Source organism: Bos indicus, chromosome 1, assembly GCF_029378745.1.
Source record: "Bos indicus isolate NIAB-ARS_2022 breed Sahiwal x Tharparkar chromosome 1, NIAB-ARS_B.indTharparkar_mat_pri_1.0, whole genome shotgun sequence".
Classification (NCBI taxonomy): Eukaryota; Metazoa; Chordata; class Mammalia; order Artiodactyla; family Bovidae; genus Bos; species Bos indicus.
The window spans coordinates 84,189,772-84,212,828 of NC_091760.1; the positions used below are offsets into that span (position 1 = coordinate 84,189,772).

Sequence of the window (23,057 nt, forward strand, 5' to 3'; positions counted from 1 at the left end):
CAAGACACGAAACTGGAGGGGATACAGAAAGGCAAAAGTGAAAAGTAATTCTCCCTCTCCACCCTGACGCAGGCCCCCAGTTCCCTTCCCCAGAGGCAACCACTGTTACCGGGTTCTGAGGTGGCCTCCCAGAGATAGTCTACTTATTTAGAAAATCGATTTGATTTTCATACCACCTTTCTCTCAGGCAAATGCTGGCAAGGTGTACCTGCCGCTTTGGTCCAGAGCCTGCCATTTCAGTGAGTTCCCTTTCAGCCCCCTCAGAGGTCTCTGTGGGCAGAGCCACACAGGGCCCTGGTTACAGCTTCTGAGGGCTCAGCGAGGTTTGGTCTCAGTTGTATATTTTTACTCTTTGAACCGAAAATCTGCAAACAACTAAACAGGTGTTAGAGTTCTGTCTCAACTGTTTCCACAGTTGCTCATGCGAGGAGCAGCTCTGCAGGCGGTGGGGGCCAGCAGAACGGGTGGTCCGAGGCAGAGTTTAGGCTTTCTCCTCAGGGCATTTACCCTCAGGTCAATGATTTCTAAACGGACAATTGAAAAGTGTAGTGTGACAGGGAAAATTAATATTTTGCCATTGAGATTGATCCCCCCCATCAGGAACCTGTACCTCCTAGAGTGTTCTGAAATGAAGGACAAACCCTAAGTCAGTGTGGTCCACCCTAAGACCTGTCCTGCCCCCTCCCTTCAGGCCCCAAACCCTGTCATCCCCAGCTCCCATCATTAGAGTTTCTTGTCTGCAGGCTGCACCCCAACTCCCTGTACTCTGACTAGGCCCTGTCTTTAGAGCAACCCTCCCTACCAGGCCCTGTCTCCTCAGTCTCCTTCTTTCCATCTTTCCTCTATTGATCAAACCAATAACACTGAGAACTTGACTCCTTCAAAGCTAAGCTCCAGAGAGAAGCAAATAGAATGGACCGGTGCATTTGAGACCCTATGTCTGTAAAACGAGTATTAAATAATATAGTAGACACAAAAGGACTTTGTCACTGTAAAGTGCTGTATACATATATAAGACTCACATTCTTATGAAGAGGATGATAATTTAAAAATAAGACATGGAAACCAATTAATTTTAAAATTAATTTTTCATCACAAAAGTGTTACTTATTCATTTTAGAGGATTTGACCTGCCTCTTGAGAAACCTATATGCAGGTCAGGAAGCAACAGTTAGAACTGGACATGGAACAACAGATTGGTTCCAAATAGGAAAAGGAGTACATTGAGGCTGTATATTGTCACCCTGCTTATTTAACTTATATGCAGAGTACATCATGATAAATGCTGGGCTGGAAGAAGCACAAGCTGGAATCAAGATTGCCAGGAGAAATATCAATAACCTCAGATATGCAGATGACACCACCCTTATGGCAGAAAGTGAAGAGGAACTAAAAAGCCTCTTGATGAAAGTGAAAGTGGAGAGTGAAAAAGTTGGCTTAAAGCTCAACATTCAGAAAACTAAGATCATGGCATCTGGTCCCATCACTTCATGGGAAATAGATATAGAAAGAGTGGAAACAGTGTCAGACTTGATTTTTGAGGGCTCCAAAATCACTGCAGATGGTGATTGCAGCCATGAAGTTAAAAGATGCTTACTCCTTGGAAATAAAGTTATGACCAACCTAGATAGCATATTAAAAAGCAGAGACATTACTTTGCCAACAAAGGTCCGTCTAGTCAAGGCTATGGTTTTTCCTGTGGTCATGTATGGATGTGAGAGTTGGACTGTGAAGAAAGCTGAGCACCAAAGAGTTGATGCTTTTGAACTGTGGTGCTGGAGAAGACTCTTGCGAGGCCCTTGGACTGCAAGGAGATCCAACCAGTCCATTTTAAAGGAGATCAGTCCTGGGTGTTCTTTGGAAGGAATGATGCTAAAGCTGAAACTCCAGTACTGAAACTCCAGTAGTTTGACCACCTCATGCGAAGAGTTGACTCATTGGAAAAGACTCTGATGCTGGGAGGGATTGGGGGCAGGAGGAGAAGGGGACGACAGAGGATGAGATGGCTGGATGGCATCATCGACTGATGGATGTGAGTTTGAGAGAACTCCGGGAGTTGGTGATGGACAGGGAGGCCTGGCGTGCTGCAATTCATGGGGTCACAAAGAGTCGGACACGCCTGAGCAGCTGAACTGAACTGAACTGAACTGAAAAAGTATATAAATAAACAAAATAAGAAAAAAATCTCATGGCATCATTACAAAGTGTGGTGCCTTATATAGTTTATACAGTATATTTCATTCATTCCTATGGGACTTGTTTCTGTGGGAGGATTATTGTTGCAATGACCAAATTTTTTTTTCTTTATAAAAATAAAATAGTATCATAATACACATATGCTTTTGTGAAATGCCTTCTCATTTCACCTGAAAATATTTCAGTGTATAGCCCCCAGAACTTCTTTAAACATAACCATAACACTATTGCCATATTTAAAATTAATAATAGTTGTTTTATAGGGCACTCAAAGCTGGTGCTCTGTTGACAACATAGAGGGATAGGGTGGGAAGGGAGGTGGGGGGTGGTCAGGATGGAGGGGACACGTATCCCTATGGCTGATTCACACTGATGTATGGCAAAAACCGTCAGAATATTGTAAAGTAATTATCCTCAAATTAAAATAAATATATAAATTTAAAAAGTAATAGTTGCTTTATATCACCAAATGTTGGTCATTGTAAATATTTTTCTGACTTTTAAAATTATTTTGTTTAAATTAGTGTTCCAAATAAAGTGCTATACTTTCTTGTAGGTTGATGTATCTTTCAAATCTCTTTTCATGCTTCAGCTATCTCTCCCTGCCCACCCCCTCTCACTTCTCTCTTTCCCCTTCGGATGTATTTGTTGAAGAAACTGAACTGGTTGTTCTGTAGAGTTTCCCACAGTCTGGGTTTTGCTGATTGTATTCCCATGGCATCATTGAACATGTTCCTCTTTCACCTGTGCTTCCTGTAAGTCGCTGATTAAATCTGGACATTTGATCAAGATTCAGTGAATGGATTTTTCAACTCAATACATTATGGATGTTTTCCACGTCATTTAATATTTTTCTACGACATGTTTTCTTTTCTTTTTCTTTTTTTTTTAGACCCATCAGGACCTCTCTGGTTCCAAGTACACTCCGTGTCTTTATTTTAATTTTTAAAATTTTATTTATTTTTGGCTGTGCTGGATACAGCATGCTTTCTTAATGATGCTAGAGCTGTTGAAAATACGACCTTTTTTTCATTTATTTAGCTAGTCCCCTATTTGGGTCACTTGAGTTCTTTCTAAATTTTTGCTACTACATACAACTCGCTGATCAACCTCTTTGTGGACTGGTCATTTTCTGGCCTGATTTGCTATTCTTCTGTTCTCTTAGTTCCTGCGGATGGTGGATGCCTGTGCTAGCTTCCTCACAGAAGCCTTGAACCCAGAAAACTGTGTTGGAATCCTGAGGCTGGCAGACACACATTCCTTGGACAGTCTAAAGAAGCAGGTTCAGAGTTACATCATCCAGAACTTTGTGCAGATCCTGAACTCTGAGGAGTTCCTGGAACTTCCTGTGGACACTCTGTATCACATTTTGAAGAGTGACGACCTTTATGTGACAGAGGAGGCTCAGGTGTTTGAGACTGTGATGAGCTGGGTCAGGCACAAGCAGTCAGAACGCCTCTGTTTGCTCCCCTACATCCTGGAGAACGTGCGCTTGCCGCTTCTGGACCCGTGGTACTTTGTGGAGATGGTGGAAGCTGATCCTCTCATCAGGCAGTGCCCGGAGGTCTTCCCACTGCTCCAGGAAGCCAGAATGTACCACCTTTCTGGCAATGAGGTAAGTTGGTGATGAGAGATGCTATAGATAACCAGCAAAGGGATTAGCAGACCTCCCAGAGATACAGGCGAGACTGGCTCTCAAATCCTTAGGGCATGAAGAAAAAGATGTTATTAAGTTTATAGTTTGATTCAGGCAGTCCAGAAGCTTCGGGTTTCTGATCTGTAAAATGGGGATGATACTACAGGGTAGACAGCTACTGAGAGGATTAGGTGAGATCTGGAAATCACCTAGCACCATGCCTGGCACATCCTTCTTTCAGCAGTGTAAGGGCAGGAGTCTGGTGGGGAGCCACACATATGCAGGAAGGATGCCCTGTCCAGTTGTCCAGTCCAGTCACCATTCCACAGGGCTGCTGTTTTCCCGCTTTGCCCATTCTGGGGGAAACATTAGATCTCCTCTGACATTACCTAGGTTCAGACTCTTATTATTTCCTTCCTGAACTGAAAATTTCTCAAAACTCAACTTCCTGCCCCTCATCTGGCCTTCCTGCTGATCTAAAACTCAAGCCTAATCATTTTCTCCTGGGTTTAGTCTCTTCACTGGCTCCCCACCACCCTCAGGACAAAGCCCACACTTGTGCCTAAACTCTCAGAGCCCAGCCTCCTGCTCACTGCTCTGGTGTCATCTCCAACCTCTCTCTCCTCTTGGTCCTAGTGCACCGCTTGTAATTCCTCAAGGTGGACATGCTTTTTCAGCCTTCAGGCTAATGCAGGCTGCTGCTGCTGCTGCTGCTAAGTCGCTTCAGTAGTGTCCGACTCTGTGCAACCCCATAGACGGCAGCCCTCCAGGCTCCCCCGTCCCTGGGATTCTCCAGGCAAGAGTACTGGAGAATGCAGGCTAATGCTGCTTAAACGACTTTTTCCTCTGCTTCATCTAGTTAACTTCTGTTCCAGCTTCAAAACTCAGTTTAAGCATCACCTTCTCCAGAGGCCCCTGTCATTCTTAAAGCGTCATGGCATTGCTCTGTGATAGCACCAATCATTGCCTGTTAACCATTGAATTCCTCATCTATAAATATCTCGAGACAGGGTACTTGTTATGGTAGGAAATATGTCTTATTGGACTATTCATGCAGACCTTAAGAGAGTCCTTGATATATATAGCAAAGGAGTGCTTAATGTTTTTTGAATGAATAAATGGGTATCAAGATGGTAAATAAAAGTATCATTTGTATCTACCTGGTTCTGCTTAACAATTCCTGAAGAATGTTATATTCAGAATTTTATAAAAATTAGAATAAGCTTAGTGGAAAGGAACAAAACAATCAAGAAGTAATGATAGAAGGACAGCTTGTCAAGTCTGTATGCATGAACAGCCTCACATGTACACCACTATTCAACCCATGTATACCACACATGTACACCACTATACAACCTATGTATACCACACATGTACACCACTATACAACCCATGTACACCACACATAAATACCACTATACAGCAGTTCTGAGGTTGGCTACCAAGCCTTCTTCATTATGCCATTGGTAGAATATTAGCCAAGAGAGTTTAGGAATTGTCTTTCAGAGCCCCTTGGGAGCCCCTTCTTTTCTGTGTGTACTTTTCTAGTTCTGTGTTGTCTTCAGATCCATTGTCACTTATTCACTTTGCAAGCACATTCTTAAATATTTGGTAGAATTTATCAGTGATGCTATCAGAACCAGAAGGAATTTGTGTGTGTGTGAGAGAGAAGGTTTTAAACTTAAAACTTCAAATTATATTTCTTTAATATCTATATCTATAATTCTATTTCTTCTAGAATTATCCTTGGGAGTTTGTATTTCTCAAAGAATTTTCCATTGCTGAATTTATTGGCATAAAGTTGTCCACTTATTACCCTCTTTAATATCTGTAGAATCTGCAGTGATGTCATATTTCTCATTCCAGATACTGGTAATTTGTGCCTCCTTTTTTTTTTTTTTTTCTGATCAGTCTGGTTAGAGTTTTATCAATTTTATTGATTTTCTCAAAGAACCAACTTCTGGTTTCATTTGACTTTCTCTATTGTTTTTACACTTTCTATTCCCCTTATTTCTATATTAATTATTTTCTTTTATCTGCTTACTTCAGATTGAATTTTCTTTTCTTTTTCCAGTTTATTAGGGAGGAATTGAAGGTCATTATTTTGAAATCTTTCTTTTCTTTTCTTCTAATATTGTCATTAGTGCTATAATTTTCCCCCTAAGTTCAACTTCAGCAGCACCCTATATATTTTAATATGCTATACTTTCATTCTTCACAAATAAATCATGAATACCAACTATATGCCAGACATGGCCCCAAACACCACAAAACAGTCTCTGCCTTAATAAACTCCCGTATCTTCTCTTTTAGAGGAGATAGGACACTAAGCAAATGAAGGGTGATGAGTAGACTGATAGAGAACCAGACCACCACAAGGATCCTATGTTGAAATGTGGGTCACTGGCAGGCGGCTTAGCAATGGGAAAGCCCTCATATTCCTGAAGACAAGATCAATCTCTGCAACTGCTCTCAGTTCAGCATTTAAAGCATAGAGTCTTGATCAACTGCCAACATTTCTGCTGTTTTTGTTTCTGCTTCCCATTTCCAAACTCCCTAAGAGGCAGCTGTAAAGGGTTTCCTCTTATATAAATTGTCCCTACTATGTCTTCTGCAAAATTGCTGCTGCTAAAACTGTTCTGCTTTTTGTATTTGTGATGGAGGAGTGGGGAGTGGGATTATAGGCTTTGGATTTAGGACCAGAGAGAATACTGATAACTAGAAAAGTCCCCAGTGTCAGAAACTTGGACTTCTAGTTGGGTGAATCTGGACTTTAATCTTGATTGCACAATTTACCTACAGTGTGACCTTGGGAAAGCAACTTAGCTGCCCTAAAGCTCAATCCTTGTAACATCAGTTCAGTTCAGTTCAGTCACTCAGTCATGTCCGACTCTTTGTGACCCCATGAACTGCAGCATGCCAGCCCTCCCTGCCCATCACCAACTCCCGGAGCCTACCCAAACTCACGTCCATTGAGTCGGTGATGCCATCCAACCATCTCATCCTCTGTCGTCCCCTTCTCCTCCTACCCTCAATCTTTCCCAGAATCAGTGTCTTTTCAAATGAATCAGCTCTTTGCATCAGGTGGCCAAAGCATTGGAGTTTCAGCTTCAACATCAGTCCTTCCAATGAACACCCAGGACTGATCTCCTTGCAGTCCAAGGGACTCTCAAGAGTCTTCTCCAACACCACAGTTCAAAAGCATCAATTCTTCAGTGCTCAGCTTTCTTCCCTTTGTAACATGGGGAAGATAATACCTACCAGCTGATGGAATTGTTTTGAGACTTAAATAAGATAATGAATGAAATGTGTTAGCACAGTGTCTGACACATGATAAGTGTCCTAGAAATAAAGACTGTTCCTATTCTCACTCAGTTCCTTTATGGCACAATCAAGCATTAAGCATTTTCTTTCTCTGAGGCTAAAATCTCTCTTTCCATTCAGTCCTAATTTTTTTCTGTCTTATTGCCCCAAGTGCTCGGGGTACTTTCTTATTCTCATTCTATTGTTCAGGTAACTGAGCCAACCAACCATTGTGATCTCTGAGTTGGGTCTCATTGCCAGTTGATTTCCAAAATTCTCAGTCTTCTCACTGCTTGCATGAGCCTGGCTTTATTCCTGATGACTCAAGTGGAAGTCTGGAGGATACGCTGTGAACATCCTTCTCCTCCTAACCCTCCTTTCCCAGACTTAACCTTGTTCCTCCTTTTAAGCCCACGGTGGTGGTGACAGAGTCAAATGTTAGAACCTAAAGGCAAATGTCAATTTACATTCGATCTAGAAGTAGTAGCTGGTACCTTCATTGGGAGAGGTCTTTTGGGGCAGAGAAAGTTGCCCCTTCATTTCATTGCCTCCAAAGTTTCCAGGGGCCAACTTGATCTATAACAAATGCTGCTGTGGTATATGTGCTGTCAGGAGGGCTTACTCCTGAGGACAGAGTGTCAGAAGCTCACCCATGTGAGCTTTATCCAAGTAGTTTGGTTACTTCTGTTCAGTCCTCTCAAATGGGCTCTTTGGACCAAGAGTACTCAGTAAGGTGCAATTCTTTGCTCTTTCTAACAATATGAAAATAAACTGGGTAGACCTGATTGTTGTGTGTGATTCACTGGCAAACATTTCCCTGTATCTGCAAACTCGCACATCTCTGATGTCTGATTGGCATTTGTCATGCCTTTGAAGTTAATATTTTGTAAAGTATAGCTGACCTTACATGTGTGTTCAATCACACAGTCATGTCTCTTTTGTGACTCCATGTAGCCCAGCAGGCTCCTCTGTCCGTGGAATTTTCCAGGCAAGAATACTGGAGTGGGTTGCCATTTCCTTCTCCAGGGGATCTTCCTGACCCAGGGATTTGACTCCAGTTATCTTCTGGGCCACTAGGGAAGGCAGGTCTCAATACCCAGCCTGATCCATGAACTGGATGATTATATTATCTATTGCTATGCAACAAATTATCCCAAAAGGCAGTTTAAAACAACAAACATTTATTATCTCATAATTGTCAGGGATCTGGGAGTGATTTAGCTGGGTTGTTCTGGCTTAGGGGCTCTTCTGAAGTTGCAGTCAAGCTACTGGCTGGGGCTGCAGTTAGTCATCTCAAAGCTCAGAGCGGCTGGAGTATCCACTTCCAAGCTCCTCCACAAGATTGTTGACAGGTGTTACTTCCTTGCTGACGGTTGGCCCCTGCATAGCAGCTGGCTTCCTTCAGAGCAAATGACCCAAGAAAGACAGCAATCAAGATGGAATCCTAGTGCCTTCATAACCTAATTTCAAAAGTAGTATACTGTCACTATTGTATTCTATTGGCATAGAGATCAACCCGAGAGCAATGTGGAGGGAACAACACAGGATGTTCATTCCAGGAGGTGGGGATTGCTGGGAGCCCTTGTGGAAGCTGGTTACCACATGATCTAGACTGGAAAAAATAATATCTTTATCAGGTGCTGGGTCAACTAGCTTGCCCATTCTTTCATTCATTCATCCATCCATCATTTATGGAAGCCCACAAGCTCCAGATATTGTTCTTGGTGCTGAGATCTGTTGAAGAAAAGGGCTGTTCCAGCCATGAGGGACATTAGAATAAATTAGATGAGGGTGAAAAGTGCTGTGATAGGGAAATTCAGGACTGTGGGAGCATCTGTGGAAAGGCCAGAATGGCTTCCCGGGGAAAAGAGCAAAGTGACAGTGACAATGATGTCAAAAAGATCACAGGGTGAGTGGTTGGGAGGTAGTGTGGGAAATTGAGGACAGATATGGGGAGATCCTGACAGCAGGCAGCAGTGCAGGATTCAGTCAGTGGGAACACAGTCTTCCGCAGGCCAGGATGCAGGACTAGGATGCCAGCCTGGGAGTCAGGAGTAAGATCACAGCTAGTGTGGTCCCCGGCTAGTCAGCAGGCTGTTGATGTGGCAGAGCAGGCACTGTGCATAAGGTGGTTAAAGAGGGGAAGCTGGGGCCTGCTTCTCTGAACCAGAGAGAGTCACAGGAAACCAATTCTGGGAGGCTAGTGCTGTCCTCTAAACATCGCTCTATAATCCCCAAATCCTCCCTGAAAGAGGACAGATTGGTGCTGGAGGTTGTACCTGGAAGGATGGTTTAGAGGCTGGAGGGAGAAATCTCAGATGGGACAGATTTGTCTTCGGTGCCAATGCATTGTTCAATCCTCTCCTACCAGCTTGGTAATCTCATAGTGCCTCCAAGTTCTCAGGACCACCCCCCACCCTCATCCCAGCCGGCCTTTCCACTGTCAGTGCTGCAGGCTCAGCCCAGGATTGTCCTGCCACACAGAGTCATACTCCCTTCTGCTGATGCACAGAAGAGAGCCCTGCTACACACTTAATGGCCACGGTTCAGCCTCAAGAACTGAGAATCAAAATTTATTGTATGGTGACCGAAGCCATGAAATTAAAAGGCGCTTACTCCTTGGAAGGAAAGTTATGACCAACCTAGATAGCATATTCAAAAGCAGAGACATTACTTTGCCAACAAAGGTTCATCTAGTCAAGGCTATGGTTTTTCCTGTGGTCATGTATGGATGTGAGAGTTGGACTGTGAAGAAGGCTGAGTGCCGAAGAATTGATGCTTTTGAACTATGGTGTTGGAGAAGACTCTTGCGAGGCCCTTGGACTGCAAGGAGATCCAACCAGTCCATTCTGAAGGAGATCAGCCCTGGGCTTTCTTTGGAAGGAATGATGCTAAAGCTGAAACTCCAGTACTTTGGCCACCTCATGCGAAGAGTTGACTCATTGGAAAAGACTCTGATGCTGGGAGGGATTGGGGGCAGGAGGAGAAGGGGATGACAGAGGATGAGATGGCTGGATGGCATCGCTGACTCAATGGACGTGAGTCTGAGTGAACTCTGGGAGTTGGTGATGGACAGGGAGGCCTGGTGTGCTGTGATTCATGGGGTCACAAAGAGTCGGACACGACTGAGCAACTGATCTGATCTGATTGGCACAGAAAAATAAAGTCTCTTCTGGGAAGTAGATGCTGGACATTGGCTGGCCTGATTGCATGTGACTATTGATTGGATTCACCATTTGTGGGCTTCAGTCTTTGCTACTGTGACCTGTGTGTCACCATCTGCAGGCAAGACTGAAGTTCCATGATCCATATTAGGTCAGCTTAACTTTGTAGGAAAAAGAAGCTGCTTTGGTCATGTGGGAAATGGGTGCTGCCTCTCTGTCTCCCATCAAGGTCCTACACCTGTAGAACCTCCCCCATCAAGCCCAGGGTTGGCTGGACCAGGAGGAGGGCACCTCTCCCTTTTCATTCCTAACATCAACATGACATCTCCCACTGCTCCCGCTGTCCCCTTTGACTAGCTTTCAAGGGCCGTGTGTGTGCCAGATGCTCGACTCCGCCCTCTACATTACAACCTCATGCATGCTCACAACAGCCTGGTGGCCGAGGTGTGATCACAGGCCCTTATAGAGACTGCGTCTCTTCTCCAAGGTCACATGGCCATAGGTGGTGAAAGCAGGAAGGAACGCTGGTGTATCTGACCCCAAACCTCTGCTCCTTCAGCTGGGTTCAAATATCTGTGGTATGAATTTCTTCACTTGTTCAAGGCTCTGAAGGGTCATATGCTTGATGTTGGGACCCAGTCCCCTGACCTCCCTGGATACATTCTGTTCCCTTTTGGTTCTTTTCTCCTAAGTCTCTGGATGCTCTTATATGCCCAGTCAGGACTTCTCTTCCAGTCCTCTAAAGAGGCCTGGTAGTGAGCAAAGTCTGGGATATCATCAAGAAATTGAAACCAAGGGGCAGTGGAAGGTGGCCAGAAATTAAATTCTAGGATTCAGTGCTTCCAACCAAGCAAGAGAGAAGATGCAGGAAGTGCATTTGATTGTAAACAGATCTGAACTTCTTAAAAAGTAGTAAAATCTACAACCGATAACTTTTACTGAGTACTTATTATCCATCAGGCCCGAGGCCAAGCACACTAAGTATATTAGCCCATTTAATCTTCCTGACAAAACTATGAGGTTGTTACCACTAAAATCTCCGTTATACAGAAGGTGATACTCAAGGAGGTGAAGTCACATGGTCATACCGTAGCAGAGTTAGGAATCGGGTTCTTTCACCCTGGTTCTATAACCTGAGCTATGAACCACTGTACCATTCTGCCTTTTTGTACTCCCACTGGTTTTCCAGATCATTTCGGAGCGCACCAAGCCCAGAATGCATGAGTTCCAGTCTGAGGTATTCATGATCATTGGTGGCTGCACGAAGGATGAACGGTTTGTGGCGGAGGTAACCTGCCTGGATCCCCTGAGGCGCAGCCGCCTGGAGGTGGCCAAGCTCCCCATGACAGAGCACGAGCTGGACAGTGAGAATAAGAAGTGGGTGGAGTTTGCATGCGTGACATTAAAAAATGAGGTCTACATCTCAGGTAAGCAGAAGTTATGTGATACCAAAGCCAGTTCCCAAGGCACTACGTGCTTCCCTGAGTGAGAGCCAGGCAACCATCCTAGAGAATTAGTGTGGATGGCACTGATCTAGCACTGACTGGGTCAGAATGTGGAAACCAGGCACTCAGATGGTCTTATCGTGGAGAGGGGATTATTACTAAACGAACCCTAATCCTTGATTAGTATTGTCCTAAGAACTGGAGGAACAGGCAGACAGGTCCTGTACTTTCTGGAAAAGGAAGAAGGAAAGTATTGCTAGAGTTTATCTGGTGTCTGCTGTAGGCAAAGGTCACTGAGCATTGGTAATACAGTAATGAATATTCAGTAATTTATTCAGTAATGGATAAAAATCTGAGCCCTCCCCCAAGTTTATTAGATCTTGCCTTTAGATACTCCAATAGCACTCAATACTTTTTCATTTCTTACTTCTAAGTTGTTTGTTTAATTATTTGTAATTACTCTATGCTTGTTTCCCATTAGTCCTTGAATTCCATAAGTCAATACTGTATTTCCAATGCCTAGCACTGTGTCTGGACACATAGTAAATGTTCAATAACTACTGAGTGACACAGTCTCTACCATCTTTACAGCACTTAGTGTAAATAAACTTACACTTTGGTAGCGTTATTTGCCTCTCACTTCAACTCCATATGGTAGGTGATTTTAATCTCCAGGTTACAAATGGAGAAAACAGGCTCAGAAAGTATGGAACTTACCCAAAGTCACACATTCCAATCCATGTTGTCTCAGTCTCACGCTCTCCCATGACATCAAAAGCCACCTAGCTCTTCTTGAGGTGCCAATGGAAGAGACAAACATCCCATCCCCTCTTTTGGAGGTTTTATCTAGTCTAAACTTGTTTAGGGAAGAGCTTATTCCCAGAGCTGGTCTCCTTCAGAATAAAGGGCAGGTCAGTTCTTCCTTGAATACATTAATACCATAGATTAGATTTCAGCTTTCTTTTATCTTATAGAAATATTTTTGTTTTAGAAGATTTAAGCAATACAAGGAGTATAAAGTAAAATATGGCAGTTTCTCTGCTCCATTACAATCCTACATTTTTACTTTTTTTTTTTTTTTTACAAAAATGGTTTTGTATTGTCTTAGAGTAAGTAATGCTAGCCGCGGCAACAAATTCTAAGTCTCAGTGAATTAGCACAGTAGTGCTAATTGGGGCTGAGCATGGGGGCTGAGGGAGAGCACCTGCTCCACTCAGTTCTTCAGGAACCTAGGCTCCCTCCATCTCATGATGCAGCTGTTTCCACAAGTGACCTGAAATTAAAGCTTGATGCATTTTGGGAAGAGAAAGGAACTGAACAAGTTGAGAAGGCACACCTGCTCACAACAGCCTCAGCCTGGACACGAGGCATCAGTTCTGCTCACATTCTATTGGCAAGAACCAGCCACATGCCCTCCCTGTACCCCCACGATGCGGGGCTGGGAAATGTAGTTTAGCCATGTGCTCAGGAGGAAAAGACAGGTTTGGTAGTCATGGTCAGTCTTTGCCACATATACAATACTTGTTATTTTATTCTACAACTTCTCTTTTCCCTGTCTTCAATTTGTTGTTGTCTTTTTAAAAATGATACAAGCAATACACAAAAGAATGCTTGTTATACTAAATCAACAGAAACTTGTACTCAATTAATGATCTATTCTAGACATCATTACATGATCCACTGTATGTGTTAAGTGTATAATACACGTAAAGCACAGCACAATCGCAAGCACAGGGTGAGAGCCCAACAGTATTACTCATCATTATCATCACTGTGAGGATTGGTATTGTTGCTCTTTTACCAGTTTCAGGGCTGTCTGTTGAATGAATGAACCATAATTTTTTTCAATGTCTATTTTCCCCCTGAAAAAAAGGCCACAACAGACATTTTCATATATATATATCAAATATATATATATATTTATGAACTTGTGCTGCTATATGGAAAGATTCCTGGAAGTGGTCATAAGATGTGTAAATTTAGAATTTTTGTAGATATTGTTAAATTGTCTTCCAGAAAGTTTGTACCAATTTACAGTTCAACCAATAATGAGTGACAGTGCCAATTTTCTACATCCTTGTTAACATTTTTTATTCTCAATTACATTTTAATGGACTTGAATGTTTAAATTTACACTCTAAGTTAGTGAGATTGAATATATTTTCATCTATTTATTAGTTAAATGTATATTTTTAAAAAATGAGCTGGTCCTATCCTTTGTTTTTCTATTGGTTGGTTGTCTCTTTCTTCTTAATTTTTGGAGTTCTTATTGTGTTAATCACTCAGCCGTGTCTGATTCTTTGCAACTCCATGGTCTGTGGCCCACCAGGCTCCTGTCTATGGGATTTCAAGAATACTGGAGTGGTTTGCCATTCCCTTCTCCAGGGGATCTTCCCAACCCAGGGATCAATCGAACCTGGGTCTCCTGCATTGCAGGCAGATTCTTTATCGTCTGAGCCACCAGGGAAGCTATCTGTATTGTAAATACTTTCTCTCAGATAGTGATTGTCTTTTAACTTTTTATGTTTTAAATAGTAACTTTCTTTTCTATATGATTCTAGGTTTCTTGAGAGGCTTAGAAAGCCCCTCACCACCCCCAAGATCTTTAACATCTTCTATCATATATTCTCCAGTTACTTCTATAGCATTTACACTTCAATTTTAAGTGTAATGTGAAATAGGGATCTAACTTAATTTTTCTCTAAACAAATAGCCATTTTTCATAATCTCTATATCTTTTAGTCTGTTTCCGTACCTTGCCTTTAATTGATCAGTTTGTCTCATCTTACGCTGGTAGCACATTATTTGTATTATCATAGCTTTTTGGTATTTTGATATTTATTTATTTTGATATTTGCCAGGGAAAGCTCTCTCACTCCTTCTTTTTCAAATGTTTCTTAGAAATGTTCCCAAATCTACTCTTCCAAATGAAGTTTAGAATGGTCACTTCACGTCCTGAAATCCATGAAAAGCCCTGAAGACACCCAACATAGAGGTTAACTTGGGGAGGACTGACATCTTTGCAATAACTTGTCTTCTCATCTGTATAACACGATATGCCTGCCCAGTTAATCAGATCTTCTTTTACATCCTGAAGTAAAAATCGTAGGTTTTCTCCTCCTTTTAATAATGTTTGCATACATTTCTTTGAAAGTATATAGTATTTTATTAATTTTGGATACTACCTGAATGGGATCACTATCACAGTGTTTTGAAAAGAGAACTCTAAAAGGTGCACAATCCCACTCCCCAAGAATGGTTAAAATATATGAACAAAAAGCTCACAGAAGAGGAAGAAGCTCAATCTCCCTAGTAGCAGGGAAAAACCAAACTATTACATCATTTTTCTCTATCAGGATGTAAAGCAACCAAACCAACCAAAAAAACCCTCCTGATATCTGCTGTGGGTGGGGTATGAGGAAAGGTCAACCAGGACAGCTTTAAAGGCTCTTTGGCAGCACCTATGAAAATTAAGGTGGGCACGCCCCTGACCTAGGAATCCCACCTCGGGGCTCCACCCTTGAGAAACACTCATGACACAGAGCGTCACCAGTGATACTCAATTCCATACTAGCGCACAGTTGAAAGTCTGAAAACTACATCTTTTAAGTATTAATAATTAGCAGTACTCTGTGCTGATGGGGAAAAGGAAATACAAAGTCATTAAAATATTTTATTAAAGTCACCAAAAAAGTCAGTTCTCCTTTGTCTTGGTCTCTCTCCCTAACTGAAATCTGTATTTTCTGTTTATTGAGTTGTTTTGAAATTTTTTTTTTTTACCAGCTCATCACTCTATTGTGAGCATCTCATTCAGTTCCAACAGTGATAATTTCAAAGTAGGACAAACCTCACTTATGTTTTTATATAGATCAGAGATATGAACCAAAGAATTTTCTAAGATTTCGTGGTGATTTCTCCAGGCTTGCATTTGTTTAAATATTAATAAATAAGCAAACATAGAACTTAAGCTGCTTTCTATTTTGATGCTGGTCAAGGCCGTTACCGGGCTTTCCAGGTGGCTCAGTGGTAAAGAATCCATTTGCGATGCTGGAGATGCAAGAGACATGGGTTAGATCCTTGGGTTGGGAAGTCCCCTGGAGTAGGAAATGGTAACCCACTCCAGGACGCTTGCCTGGAGAATTCCATGGACAGAGGAGCCTGGTGGGCTGCAGTCCATGGGGTCACAAAGAGTCAGATATGACTGAGTGACTGAGCACATAAGGCCCTACTATTCCCACCCACAATCATCCAACCTAACCTGTCCTGCCTGACTTCTTGCTCCTCGGCCATACAGACACTGAGTGCAGGCTTCTGCTGGCACCCACTCGCCTAGGCAGACCTGGGTACCACTTCCCTGAAGCCTTCTCTGGACTTAGCTCATGTAGCCTCTTCTCCGAACTCTCGCAGCACAGAGGTGACACATGGCACAGCCTTACACTGTGTCTCCCTGTTTCCCTGTGCTGGCTCTGTCTCCCCACCTACACTGCACACATCTTCATGAATTTTTTTGCCTGGCGGGGTGGAGTGGGGGTTGGTGTTGGTTTGGGAAGGGAACACTTACAGGCTTGTGGGAAATTATGGGAGAAGCTGTACTTGTTACACATCCGGTGGTTTCTTAAATGCTGTATATGTCTTTCAGGTGGTAAAGAAACACAGCACGATGTTTGGAAATATAATTCTTCAATAAACAAATGGATTCAAATTGAGTATTTGAACATAGGCCGCTGGAGACACAAGATGGTGGTGCTGGGGGGCAAGGTCTACGTGCTTGGAGGTTTCGACGGCTTGCAGAGAATCAACAACGTGGAGACCTACGACCCATTCCACAACTGCTGGTCAGAGGTAAAGATCATCTCTATGAGTGACTCTGTATGGTTGCTTCAAAACTTAAAAAAAAAATAAAAGCTATCTGCCAATGTAGGTATACAGCTTTCTGATCTTTCTCCTCCCATTGAGAATATTTTTGGTGGTACCATCGATTCAGCATTTCTGGTCAGGTCACAGAAAAGACTTTGTTCCCGGTGGGGGAACTCTGTGTGGGTACCTGTCCTATCCTGGCCAGTACCTCAGATGTGGAGTGCAGGCTTGATCCTATCTTGGTCTGCATGTCTTGGTCTAGAATCTCTGTCTCCTAGGACACCATCTGCCCTTGATTTCTCCACACTGGGCACACAGGGATCCCTTGACTACACTGTTGAAACCCAGAGTCATTTGGTAGTATTTAAGAGTCAGCCCTTAATCACGTGCCTATAACGATGAACCACGTGTATGTCTTCATGTAAGACTTTAGCAATACAATCTCAGGTACATATCATACTCAAGAAAAGGCAAAGCTTTGTTCATCAATGGGCATAAAGTTTCAATTATGCAAAATGAACCAGCTCTGGAGATCTGCCTATAGATAACACCTGGAACCCTTATACCAGCAATTCTTCCTAACTATAAGTGCTAAGGACAATGCCTGGGACATAGTAGGCACTCAGTAAATATTTTTTGAATGAAGGAGCACATGAATAAATATGAATATACATTTTTGAGAAAGCAATCTCCTCCAACATTGACTGGTTTCATCTCGTATATGCTTATTGCTGTCTACACCCCACCTCCCCTGAGAGCTGGACTCTGGGAGAAATAGACTAGAAACCAGAGCCAGGAGGGAGGGTGGGAAATGTATGCTTTGATCTTCTCTATCTCAAGGGAGTCAAGCCCACAGGCCTTGTGATTTTAGGCTAAGGATGCCCGGCCTTGTGTTCCCTGACTCCTGGCTTGTGTCCTGTGAACCACTGCAACAATCTGGGCAGTGTGACTGAGAGCTTCTCCTGGTGCCCCTGTGCCCCTGCAGGCTGCGCCCCTCCTTATCCACGTCAGTTCCTTCGCAGCTACCAGTCATAAGAAGAAGCTCTATGTGATTGGGGGAGGGCCCAACGGGAAACTGGCGACGGACAAGACTCAGTGTTATGATCCTTCAACCAATAAATGGAATTTAAAGTCGGCCATGCCAGTAGAGGCTAAATGCATCAATGCAGTGAGTTTCCGGGACCGTATCTATGTAGTTGGTAAGTGAACAAATGGCATGATGTGGGTGGGGTTCAAAAGGAAAAGAAGATGTGATTGGTCCAGGCCTTGGTAGAATTTCTCTTTCAGTCCTGGAGACAGAAATAGCCCACATTTAGTAGACACGCAGAGCAGATAGACAATGGGGCCCTGGTAAGGGGAAGCCAGAAGTTGCTATGGGAACAAAGTGTGTTGTAAGCATTAGCAATTGCACAGAAATTGAATATGCACAGTATAAGTGCCCAGTAAATGGCAGCTACCATTATTTCTTACCTTGTATTCATGGGAATTTTATTCTCCCACTTGCTTTGAGGGCTCTGAAAGGTGGCATTTAGCAGGAAGGAGAGCCTGACCAGCCAGACCACAGTGGGCATGTAATTGTTAAGGATGATAAATCTCAACCCTGACTACTCATTATGGAGTTTTTTACAAAAACATGGGTAGCTGGGGCTTGTCCAGACCAATAATATCTGAATGAGGAGGATACTGGCCACAGTGCCAGGTGTTTTTAACGTGCAGGTGATTTTAAAGTACAGCCAGGGTTGAGAACTACTGATTAAGGAAATACCAAAAATAAATAACTTCAGCAAGTAAGCACTAACCACAGAAAGCTTCCTGAATGCAAAATATGGGAACAGATTAAGGCAAAAATCTCTTTTCTCCTTTGCTTCAGGTTTCCTGTGTTTTTACTAGTCAGACTCATGACCTGACCTCAAAGGTCTGATCTCCATGGGTTACCAGAGCTGGTGTTCCCTGTCATGCTCAGTTTAGAGATGCCCCCACTTTTAGTCACTGTCATGTATATCAGTAAAAGACTTCTGTGTACCAGGCTTTCCGCCAGGTGCTTTATGTGCCTGATCCCTCTGTTTTCTAATAACCACCATGGTCTTGGTGTTCCTGGTTACAGATCCCAAAGTTGCAGAGCCGGGTTTATGAGCAAGGTCTGCCTGATGCACCACCTGGTATTTCCTCCAGGAAGCAGTCTGAGGGTACATGTTAGCAGTCACGGGAACTCAGGCGTCCTTTAGAACCTGATTAGCACCCGGCTACAGAGTTTCAAGGGCTGTGAACTATTTCCAGCATGAGACTTCCCTCCCCTAGTTACCCATTCTGGCTTTCTTGAGAGCCATTAATTTGCTTTTTCTTTCTGCAAGGTGGTAGACTTGACCCAACCAGTAGTAGTTTAGTAGTTAACGGGGAAGAAAACCAGAAAAGCAGTGAAATGCTCACGGTGTTTCCTCTTCAGGAGGGGCCATGAGAGCGCTGTACGCCTACAGCCCCCTGGAGGACAGCTGGTGCCTGGTGACCCAGCTCAGCCACGAGAGGGCCAGCTGCGGCATCGCGCCCTGCAACAACCGGCTCTACATCACTGGGGGGCGGGACGAGAAGAACGAGGTCATCGCCACGGTGCTGTGCTGGGACCCCGAGGCCCAGAAACTGACGGAGGAATGCGTCCTGCCCCGGGGAGTGTCCCACCACGGCAGCGTCACCATCAGGAAGTCGTACACCCATATTCGGAGGATCGTGCCTGGAGCCGTGTCGGTCTGACCTCGGGTGCGCGGAGGGCGGAGTCATGCGGGGAGCCCGCCTCCCTCAGCCCTGTCCTTCGATCCTACTTCGGACACCAGCGGGGCTGGACTGGGGGCTCACCGCGGCTCCCCCTGGAGGCTCCTCGGAAGTCACAGCTTTGGGACACTTGAGACCAGCCAGGAATGTTTGCGAGACCTACCTCAGGAGGAAAGAAGAGTAATACTTAACATGGAGATGGAAATGGCAACCCATTCCAGTACTCTTGCCTGGAAAATTCCATGGACGGAGGAGCCTGGTCCATGGGGTTGCAAAGAGTCGGACACGACTGAGCGACTTCACTTAACATGCAGGACACACCTGTCCCCTGCCAGGTTCTATACCAGGCGCTTTTGTACACCAATGCTTTTTACTGTCCTAATGACCTGATTACTGGATATTAAAACTCCCATTTGACAGGTGAGGAAACCGAGAGAGGCTAAGTGATTGCCCTAGGTCAGTCAGATTCTAAGTAGCTAAACCAGGAGTTTAAACCCAGGTTTTTCCATCTCGAAGTCAGTGTAGGTTCTGTCTGGCCGTCTATCTCAGAGCAGGAAAACACAAAGCAAAACAGCTCATCTTTTGGTCTGACAGGTTAGCTGGAGGATTCACTCAGCAAGGCAGGGAAATAAAGGGTTTTTTTCTTCATTCTTCTTCTTTTCCTTATATTTAAACCACACGGGATCTTTGGTGTGGTAACTTTGGGCCTCTTGTCAAGAGTGTATCATAGGTTGTTCCATCTGACAGTTCTGGGGAGATGGGTCTGGGAAGACCTGTTTACTCTGAAACATGTGAAAAACTTTTTTCTTCCTCATCAAAAACCTCTATCTTTTATGATCACAGGAGGCCCATCGTAGCCTGGAACTGTCGCTGCCGGACAGAATTGTACCTTCAGCACAGCCCAGTGCCCTAGCCTTTTAATGTCCAACAGTTGTATTACAATGTAGAAAAGGTTTTTCCAGAGACTCAGAATACTGTTTTGTTTCTTGTTTGTTGGTTTTATGTAAACATCCTTACATTGCTGGCCGCTGAGGAAGGACTGGCTCTTCTTGACAGTATACGTTCTAATTTTTAGACAGTGATTTGGGTCCATGTCCCTGTGACTCCACCTGCCTGGAAGCTTCATTTTTAGGATCCTTTTAATCCCTCCTATTTGGTTTTTGGATCAGGTTGGCGCAGTTTTGACTTAAAGAACAGAGTCTGGTCTTTACTCTCAGAGATAGAGCTTTCAAATGAGCTCACTGGAAATTCATTCTAATCCCCGAGTTGGGGAAACAGATTAAGATATCCTATTTCAGATGCTGTACTTAAAAAGCAACAATAATGGTAACAACATAGTAACTGCATTACCTAATGTCCTTTATTTTCATCATATGATTTCAAATCTCTTTATAGAGTTTTATTTCATGTCAGATGTGCCATTTTGTGCTTGTACATCTCAGCAGTTTGGGAAGATAGAGGTATTAGAGTTGATAATGAATTTAACTTTCATAGAAAAGTTTGGTTAGAAGAAGCTACAGCTCAAAGCAGATAAAACAGACTTGGAAAATAAGTGAAAATTCTATTTATGCATAGATCATTGAGGATAAATATAAATGCATGTTGATGTTTGAGAAGCTCTGTGTCTTAGAGTCAGGTGTGACACTTTAGCTCCCTGCTGTGAAAATTGAGGTGGGAAAATACAAACATATTTGTGGAAATTTAGAACACATACCTCATTTACCCATGAATACTGATAACCTTAATGAAGCTCTCAACTGAAACAATTTAAACTACTTCAATTCAGCAAACATTCCTGGAAATTGTTATGTTTGGCATGCCTTGGGGACTCCAAAAAGCAAGACAAATTTCCACCCTAGAAACATTCAACAAGCAGGTAAATGGGCCACTTGTCAATATTATAATTTTCCTTTTCATCAAGCTAGAGAAAAGGAGATGTACATGAAGTTATGACGTTGCATTCAGGTCTTTCTTGCCCATCTAAGTGATCTCCTTGGGAAGCAGTGCTCTTAGATCAATGATACAGCCATTGTTTACATGTTTGTCTTTCCTTGGGATTACCTTCAGAAACCACTTATGAGCTCTGGGAGGAATCAGTCACATTTCAAAGACAATTTCAGGAAAGATTTTACAGAAATTCAATGACAGCATCATTGGCAACACAGAGAGCCTCCCCTCAGAAAGAATGTGTTCCTTGTCCTGACTGTTCTTTGATGAGAGCAATTGGAAAATTTTGAGCCCAGATTTTCAACAGGTCAACCTTATGCTGGGAAATTGAGGACTTAGGATCTCTGTGTTATAAACCTGGCTGTCAATAATGGTTTGCAGACAGATACACCTACTAAGAAGATCCAGATTTCCACACTTGAAGCTGTCAGTCTGTAACTTTTAGGCATATAAAAAAAGTTCAAGTCATTTTGGGGGAACTCTATATCATCAGGATTTAAATTTCTAGCTAGGAATGAAGCTCTTAAATTCTAATTTCCGTTCTTAGATGAAAAAACAAAAACCTAGTTTACAGAAGTTAACTGTCATAAGACATACTGCCAGCAGGGGGATGAGGCAGGTTGGTGCCAGGTGAGTCAGAGACAAAGGGCCCTAGGACTCAGGCAGAATGTCCTGCACAGCCTACTGGATCTTGAGTCAGGTCCCTTGAGTGGATAGAGAACCCTTGACTGGAAGGAAGAGGAGAAGGTAGGAGGAGGGGGAAGTCAGGTTTGGACACAAGTCTGGAAAATGATGCCAGGGGCCCTGGAGTTGGGGAGCATGACTCCATTCTCAAGAAGGGGGAGAGGAGCACAAGGAACCCACTTCTTAGAAGTGAGGCACAGTTAGAGCAGGACTAGCAGTAAGACCTGTTTGCTGTGGGGCCTCTGGGCTGCTTGGCTAGGTCTCTTGTTTTGCTGGACCAAGAGAGAGAGGCCCAGAGGCTCTGATGAGGTGGAATCGGTCAGGGAGGCTAAAGGGCCCCAGTTGCCAAGGCTGATCTGAAATGGGTAGGGAGCTAAGCTCACCCAAACATCAACAGATAAATATTCTCTTCTTAGCTTTCATCACATTCTACATGCACTGGCCTCAGGAAATACCCACCCACCCACCCACACAGAGCTCTTGAACTCAAAGAAGCTGTGCTCTCAGGGAAGTGCAAATATTTGCTTATAGCTGTGAAAATAGAGCTTTGCTATTTATGAAAGTCCTTGAGGTACTGTTGTTATTTACTTATCCTACTTGATTTTGAAAAAGAGAAATACTCAGTAAAATTTTCAAAGTGGGTAAACACCACTGGAATTTCTTATGTAAAGTCCTAACTTGGGGTTGCAAAAGCCTTTTTCTCCTTAGTATCTGATCTGGGTGTTGTATGAGATCTCATTTGAGGAGTCAACTTTCATGGAAATCTGTAAATATCTCAAACATGGCTACTACAAAACTAATTTTTACAGGTCAAATTTTCATATTTTTAGATAAAAATATTAACAAAATCCTTAGTTAACCAAATCCTTCAAGCATTTTGGTTACATGAAGTTGTATTTTTTTTAAGTGATCAAACCAAAGATACCATTTATGGGTAAAAATCAAATAAAGTTTTTATTTATTCAGTATGTATGGAGTATGAATGGAGTAAATAAGAATATTTTATATACAATTACTAGCTGAATTTTTTTTTTGGTTGATATGAATCAGTGGTATCTGAAT

At 43.1% G+C, this 23,057-nt stretch overlaps 1 protein-coding gene and 1 long non-coding RNA gene across 2 annotated transcripts in view; one reads left to right on the plus strand and one right to left on the minus strand.

Moving 5' to 3' along the window:
• The window catches only part of KLHL6 (kelch like family member 6), a 56,428-nt gene extending 33,465 nt beyond the window's left edge, over positions 1 to 22,963 (plus strand). Inside the window, exons 3-7 of the mRNA XM_019959016.2 lie at positions 3,362 to 3,811; positions 11,489 to 11,726; positions 16,384 to 16,586; positions 17,587 to 17,800; positions 19,045 to 22,963. Coding sequence (XP_019814575.1) covers positions 3,362 to 3,811; positions 11,489 to 11,726; positions 16,384 to 16,586; positions 17,587 to 17,800; positions 19,045 to 19,346 — 1,407 coding nt within the window. The 3' untranslated portion in view covers positions 19,347 to 22,963. The remainder of the gene's footprint in view (positions 1 to 3,361; positions 3,812 to 11,488; positions 11,727 to 16,383; positions 16,587 to 17,586; positions 17,801 to 19,044) is intronic.
• On the minus strand, positions 8,297 to 19,158 carry LOC139183602 (uncharacterized). The gene is made up of 2 exons (XR_011567106.1): positions 19,029 to 19,158; positions 8,297 to 8,534 (listed from the first exon to the last, which is right to left on the minus strand). It is a non-coding gene; the product is annotated as an uncharacterized lncRNA (long non-coding RNA).
• Positions 22,964 to 23,057: the final 94 nt, after the last annotated feature.